The sequence below is a fragment of the Rhamphochromis sp. 'chilingali' genome (assembly GCF_963969265.1).
Source record: "Rhamphochromis sp. 'chilingali' genome assembly, chromosome: 4".
Lineage (NCBI taxonomy): Eukaryota > Metazoa > Chordata > Actinopteri > Cichliformes > Cichlidae > Rhamphochromis > Rhamphochromis sp. 'chilingali'.
In genome coordinates, this window is record NC_137948.1 from 18,751,049 (window position 1) to 18,758,741 (window position 7,693).

The following is a 7,693-nucleotide window of genomic DNA, read 5'->3' on the forward strand; positions in this document are numbered from 1 at the left end:
TGTTTAAATCCCCCTCGTTAAGAGGAACTTCTTTTTCTCCTTTGAAAATATGCTCTAGTGTTTCTCATTGTAAATCTTTCAGCGGGTTTCTGAAAGGGCCTTTCAGAGAAAAATACAATATCACACACCAGGGGTTTCGATGGGAGTATGGAAACTGACAGCTAAACGTGTGTTTCTATATTTAAGAGCACATTAAAGTTAAGAGCTTTCAGTCCTGAGCCTCAGCTAGCTACCAAAGATATTGTATATTACACCAAAATAACTGAATGTGTATGTTTTGAAGCCTTGTGCTTGTTTTGTTAAAAAGCTATGTACACCTTAAAGCTTGTTGATTGTCTAGTGTTGAAGCCCCTTACATAGAAGACAAGAAAACAAGTTTCTCGGGGATATTCAGTGTGTCACGGTAGCACAAAGCATTCACGAGGTCCTGCTGTCTGAACACTGAAACAAAACCATTTGCTCTTTACATTACCATAGTGTCTCAACCATTTTGGGCTGAGAAGTTTTGTATGCAGCTTTGAGTTTAGATCTCAACAGCACTCGACTGTCAAATTCTCGACTATAGCAAAAGCTGTTGTCAGTCCACTTGAGTTTTTTTTAGCAGGTAAATATATCAAAGGGAATTACTCTCTTTAGCAGTTATCCTGACACCCACTTTGAATGACTTCTTCTGTCTTTTTGAAATTGTTTTGAAACACTTAGACACTTACAGACCATCTACTACTCTCTTGTATTTCAGAGCAGAGATTGTGTGAACCTGGGTGCTCCTGAAGTGGGGGAAGCTGTTCAAGTAAAATGGCCTGATGGGCTGTTCTACAGTGCCAAATACCTGGGATCCAACGTCTCCTACATGTACCAGGTACCTGAACATGCGATCCATCTGTAAACTACTCAGTCACGGCAGCAGTGAGTGAGCATGGGAGAGAAAAACAAATGGCCACGTTGTGCTGAATAGACTTTCAGGCATAGTTGCAGGTCAAAGCGGCATAGCAGTAAATTTGTTGAACTCCCTCAACGCTGACGTTGTCAATGTCCCCTGGTCTACGTGTGGACAGAAAAGACAGGGGGATTGAGGGAAGCGCTGAAGTCACGATGATCAAGAGGAGATTAAAGATGACGGGAGGGTAAAAGACAGACGTAGGAAGCAAAAGCTGTTTGGACATAGAGATAGAAAATGGGGAGAGGGGGAAAAAGACGGAGAGTGAGCAAGTGAAAAGTGACGGAAGAAGAGAAGGAGGTGACAATCTGCATTATTCAAACTCACTGAAATATTAACTAAGCTAAGACTCATGCAGCTTCCATTTAAGCTTTATTTAGGCGAGCTGGGCGTTAACCATTACTTATGCACAAATGCACCTGTGACGCAAAGACGGTTTAATATAGGTCAGATTAAGATGGGAAAAAATGGCTGGACAAGAACTTTCCATTGTCAAGGTGTATTTTAGAGATGAAGCCCCTGCTTTTTTCCAAGAACTCCAGCGTTAATGTTTAAAGAGCAGAGGTAACATGAAGATGGTCTTTATTTGATCTTTTTTTATTAGAGCTAAGGGGTGGAACGGCACACTTGTGCATTCTGGCAAAAATGTTGTTAAAGTGAGGGGAAAGAAATTCTTTGTGGCCTCTTATAGTCTGTAATAATGGTAGCCTGAAAAACACACAGAAAAAAGCCTGTGTTATATAAATGCCTGTGTAGGTTCTCAGCTATCCAGGTCATGGTACTCTAAGGAGCTTGGATAGAAAGCAACTGGACTCCCACTGTGAATGACCATCATTGAGCAGAGGGGGTGGCTTATGACACCACATTCAATTTTAAATTCAATTTCATTTATATAGCACCAGTTGCCTGAGGGTGCTTTTTATTGTAAGGTAAAGACCTACAATAATACAAAGAAAAGAGAAAATCTCAAAAATCATATGACTCCCTTTGAGCTAGCGCTTTGTTGACAGTGGGAAGGAAAAACTCCTTTTAACAGGAAGAAAATGCCAGCAGAAACAGCCTCTCTGAGATGCGGCCATCTGCCGCAACCAAAAGCCACTAGCATCTGCTCTCTTTTGGATTTTCTATTAGGTGTTTTTAGTACCTGCTTGGCCAGAGTTCCAGCTGAGCTGAGCTGGAATCCAAACTCGGACTCCTTCACAAGAATCAAAACCGCCATTTTTGAAGCTCGGCAATGAGGGAAATGCTATTTTGACACCTGGGCTCATGTGACAAGGCGTATGATTAATAGTAGGGTTTAAATACCGGGGAGACTCCAGCATTGGGTTTTAGATCTGAAGAAGCCTCTTGGATGAGAGGTGTAATTTCTTCAAGAAACTTTAAGAAGTCCAGTTGCCTTCTTTCCCAGCTCCTTAGACTGTTCTGCATTATTAATGCAACAAACCTACAGATACCACCATATGTAACTGCAGTATCAAAGATGATTAAGTAAAAAATATTTAGAAGACAGTTAAATGTAAATAGGAGGGGTTTTTTTTGGGGGGTTTTTTTAAGCAAAAATGTTCAGTAAATTTGGTGGCAAGATTTTGAGTGTGCATGTGCATGAAAACTGTATAAATGCAACACATTTCTTTAAAACCTCTTGGATAGCTGCTGATTGGTTTCACCTTATCTCAGGTGGAGTTTGAAGACGGCTCTCAGGTGCTGGCCAAAAGAGAAGATGTCTACACCTTAGACGAAGACCTCCCCAAAAAGGTGAAGCGCAGACTTGTAAGTATTAGATTTACAAGATTTACACATAAACTTTAAAAGCATAAGTTTCAAACTTCATTGCCATAAACAAACAGAATATTCTCATGCCATGTGGAACATTTTGCTATTACTCATTGGTGCTTTCTGATGTCTTGTTTTCTAGTCAACGGCCTCGAGCATGCGTTTCCAGGATGCTTTCTTCACCACGCAGGGGGAGAGGAAACGACAGAGAACGCCAAATTCACGCTTCCAGAAAGACTATGTGGCCCTGCCAGGCCTCCGTACAACTGCCAAAAGCACATGGGAGCAACGCAGCCACAAAGGGAAATGAAGTCATGGAGAAGCATCAATGACAAATTAATGCACTGAGTTAACAGTGGATGTAGAGGGGAGCTTGTTTGTGTGTGTGTGTGTGTGTGTGTGTGCTTGTAAGTTTTGGGGATTTGGGGATTGCTATTTACATCTTAACTCTTGCCCACACAAGTTTCCTGTGAAAAGTTCTGAGGAAATGATGTAAAGGGGGGTTGAATGAGGTGATGTGGATTAGGTGGATGTTGACTTGCGTGTGCTTCTACATTTTACATCAGTGACTGGATGGTGTAACAGGCAGGGGAGGAATTTTGATTGGACTCTTACAGAATGGGTTAACAGAGGGCATTGTTGCCTCAGTTGCCTAATGCTCTCACAACCGTCAGGGAAATTAATTGTGACTTATAATGGTCACATCACCCTTTTTTGGAATAACATTTTTTGCTTTGTACATGAAAACTTCAAAAAGCGATTTTTCTAATTAGCCCACATACGGTAGCCTTTTGGGTGATCTTTTAAGTTTTGATTTTCAATGTTTACGTTCTTTGCCTGTAGTATTTTCCTCATGTCTTACTGCATGTTCAGCATCGTCTCTTAACTGCTTCTGCCGGGCCGAGTCCAGTTACGCAAGAATGGCTTCCTCTCTGCCCATTTTTTTAAAAAAAAAATTCCCTTACAGATAAAAAATAAATAAATACATATGTGAATTGTGTAATTTCAAGTTTAAAAGCATTAAGAAAAATGACCACGTGCTCATAACTTCCTGTGGGGAAAAACAGACAGGAAGCCATAGCTTTGTGTTGGACTTTTCGTCCAATTAACGTGAAATGCTACTGTTGCCCTCTTGAATGAAACACATTGTTGAAATTATTTAAAATTTGTATTTATTTTTGGCTTGCTATAGTTAAGCTATTGCTAACTGCTGTAAGGAAAACAATAAAACATTACATATGTTTTTCTATTCAGTTTTCAGTTATTTTAACTCCAAAAGAAATGATAGTTTAGGAGCCACTGAAAAGCTTTTCAAAGCTATTATGAACACAAATACTGAAACAATACCTGGGTGTTTAATAGTATATGCATTAGAGTATACAATGTAAGGTTTTAAAACTAGTGATAGATTACGGGTTTGTGGGCATTGCCACTAGGTACTGACATTAAATCATCTACAGTTGGGGAAAAATAAAAAGCCCACCTCTTGATTCATATGTGTGTAGAAGCACCTTTAGCAACAATAACCTGCAGCAGTTGTTTCCTGTATCACTTTGTCAGTCTCTCACATTGTTGTTGAGGAATTCTGGTCCACTCTTCTTTACAGTGTTGCTTCACTTCATTGAGGTTTGTGTGCATTTGTCTATGACAGCTCTGTTAAGGTTCCACCACAGCATTTCAGTTGGGCTGAGCTCTGGACTGCAACACCTTGATTCTTTTCTTTCAACTCTGTTGTACATTTGCCGCTGTGCTTGGCATCCTCCCCTATTGCATGACCCACTTCTGGCCAGACTATCAGACAGCTGGCCTCACATTTGATTCTAGAATACTTTGGTATACAGAGGAGTTTATGGTTAATTTGGAGACTGCAGGGTGCCCAGGTCGTGTGACTCAAAACAAGCCAGATGCAACTTTGCAAACATAAGCTGTGCTGCCGTGTTCTTCTTAAAGAGAAGAAGCCTTGTCCTGGCATCCCTTCCAAACAAGCCATACTTCTTTAATCTTTTATACTGCTAACTGAGGGCTGTACACTCTGAGATGTACTTCTGGTGTTTTTTGCAATTTTTCTGAGCAATGCACTGTCTGACCTTGGGATTTATTCCCAGGAAGACTGGCGAGTGCCTCGAATGTTTTCCATTTGGAAATAATCTTTTTCCTAGTAGAATGATCATCTTGAAATTGTTCGGAAATGGCATTATAACCTGTCCAGATTGATCCGCAAACTTCTGCTTTGCAGAGGTGCTCACACTTGCTGACAGTCAATTAAGTGCTGCTACTTACCCTTTTAATTCCAGCACATGACTGCAAAGAACCATGTGAAACTTTCTTTTTTACACAACTGCAGAGTAGATGAAAAGAGGCTGATGTCAGGAAGTCATCACATGATCAATTATTGTCTTCAGTAATATCACTGAATTTATTTCAAACCATTATTTTTGTCATGCTCTCACCTCTTGGCACAGTGGTTTAAATTTGTTATGCTTTCAAAGATATAACAGTAAATTATGTTTAAATATTAAACTTTTCTGATGTGTTCAGGTTTTCATAAATGCTTTTAGAAACCAAAGCTTCAAGTGCAAGTCAGAAGTACCGGTTACATATGTTTAATCTGGGATACTCTGAACTATGGGGTCAGCCCTTGCAGGTACATACTGTATAAGGGCGCCTCACACTGAACGATAAGGAGCAGAGTGTTCCCAGCAGCTTGGCAGAGCAAACGGAAAGTGAAATCCATGCGGTATCTTAACTGGCTTCAAAAAGCTTTGTACTCCCATGGAAACCACGTCACAGCCAGCTTCAGATGGCTCTTTGTGATACTGAAGCCAAAGCAAGAAGACAAGTCAGCTTTGATGAAAAATGCCAAAAAAGAGAGCTAAACATCCTTTTAACACCGTTCTTTTGTGCGCCCATAATACCCAATCACGCTACCCCTGCTGTTCTTTCAAGTCCTGTAGGACTTTTTTTCTAAACCTTTGACAAAAACATATCCGAGCAGGCCTTTTAGCTGCTGGTAAATATTCAAAGTTATGCACTGGGTGCTGTGCTATTGAAAAGGTTTACTCCTTTTACCAGGGTAGACTTTGTTAGGAGTCTAATGTTTTGGCCAGCTATATTAGAATTTTTGGATCCTTCTTGAGAATAAAGAGGAAAAGTTAAACTGAAGGTTTGAACAGAGAATTCAAATCTAATTGAAGATACATTTCTTATTTGCATAGTTTGAGTTGTAAGCCAGTTATCGTTGTCGTTGTCACTATAAAGCTTTAAAAAAAAATTAGTGCATCATATGTCAATCTGTCACACTTAATGACTCGATTATTTATTGTTCTAACTAATCTGTCAGAACTCACAGGTCAGCTCAAACTTTAAGCTATAACCACAGCTGGACTGGCCATTGGGCATACCGGTGGGCCGATGGTGATTTTTCATTTTTATGTTTGCTTGTTTTTGTAACGTATAAACAATGAAAGGTGGTGGATTAGCCAACAATAAAAGACACAAAGCTGGAGTTATTCTGTGTCTTTGCTGCACAGCTGCCTCTTCTTCTCTCATTCTCTCCCCTCCCTCTCCTGTTGCTACTTCAATCATGAAACTGATCAATGATCAGCTGATCGTCTCTTTTGTCTGTTTATTGCCCACTTTGCGCCAGAAAGAGGAAACCAGCGGATGTCGCACTAAACAACAGCAGCACGTTTAATCCTGATCAGCTGTTGTTTGAATTTATTTAATATTACTTTCTAATATCAGCTGATGTTCGCTGGAGCCACAGCTGTAAAAGCTGCTGGTCATGATATCGGTTTGGATATCTGGTGAGAGGGAAGCATGAAGATGATACACTGTATACAAATCATACATATATATCAACATGACAGTGTACATCACTGTCACAACAACATTTGTTTTTGTTCAAAGGCTTTATGTTTTTTTTCTATAATACCTGGTGGTCTGGTCAATACCCGGGCCGATCTTTTGTCCCAGTCCAGCCCTGGCTATAACTTATTTAGGAATTTCAGTAACATGCATTAATAAAATTTATGCACTCAGTGCTTTCTCTTTACAATACGTTTCACAGTCAGTCAGGAAGTGCTGAATTACTTTTCCTCTATTATCACACTATCAAGTGTGACAGGATAATGGGCAGAGTTATTTAGGTAAGCCAGACCTCTATTTGCACTTGCTTAACCTCTCACAAAGATGGAAGTTTATTTTAGCTAGACTGCTTGGTTTGAGTATTTCATAAATTGCTGGGATTTTCCCACACAACCGTCTCCAGGGTTTACAGAGAATGGTCAGAGGAAGATGAAAGACAAAATAAATGGCCGTTCTCTTGGTGAAAAATGCCTTGTTGGTGTTAGAGGCCAGTGGAGAATGACCTTTGAGCTCATAGGAAGGCAACAATAACTTAAAATAAATGCCCAAGGTAGGCAGAAGCACATTTGCAAATGCACAACATGTTTTTGTTACAGCAGCAAAGACCACATGTGGTGCCACTCCTGTCAGCCAAAAACGGGAAACTGACCTACAACTCACACCAGCTCATCAAAGTTGGACAATAGATGATAAAAAGAATATTCCCAGGTCTACAGAGTTTCTGTCTTGAAATTCAGATACTGGGGTCCGAATTTGCACGGTGCAACAAACAATGTGAAAGTATGGATCCTTTCTTGTATCTTGTATCCATCCAGTTCAGGCTGGTAGTTGGGGTGTAATGGGATGGGGCATATTTTCTTTTGCCTGTCAGTTGAACAATGTTTAAACAACACAGAAAAAATTAAGGCAGTTCTGAAGGCAAAACCCAGTACAAAAGAGGCAAAACAGAGAGCACGGGGATAAGTGTAATGATGTAAAAGGCCAAACAAGGGGAAGTGAGATGATAGTTCATAGCACAGGCAAACATTAAAACATTGGTGATTTAGCAAAAGACAGCTCTCAAATGTTCCCTCAGAAAAAAAAAGGCTCATTTATTTTCTGTGCCTATACTGAAGT

General features: G+C 40.1%; 1 protein-coding gene across 7 annotated transcripts in view; it reads left to right on the forward strand.

Moving 5' to 3' along the window:
• The window catches only part of kdm4c (lysine (K)-specific demethylase 4C), a 30,699-nt gene extending 26,622 nt beyond the window's left edge, over window positions 1-4,077 (forward strand). For 2 of the 7 annotated variants that reach the window (XM_080879914.1, XM_080879913.1), the window contains exons 20-22: window positions 740-859; window positions 2,615-2,707; window positions 2,853-4,073. In XM_080879914.1, coding sequence (XP_080736040.1) covers window positions 740-859; window positions 2,615-2,707; window positions 2,853-3,020 — 381 coding nt within the window. In that variant the 3' untranslated portion in view covers window positions 3,021-4,073. Of the gene's footprint in view, window positions 1-739; window positions 860-2,614; window positions 2,708-2,852 lie in introns of all 7 variants that reach the window. The other 5 variants (XM_080879916.1, XM_080879915.1, XM_080879912.1 and 2 more) reach the window with 5 other exon arrangements.
• The last annotated feature ends 3,616 nt before the right edge of the window (window positions 4,078-7,693 follow it).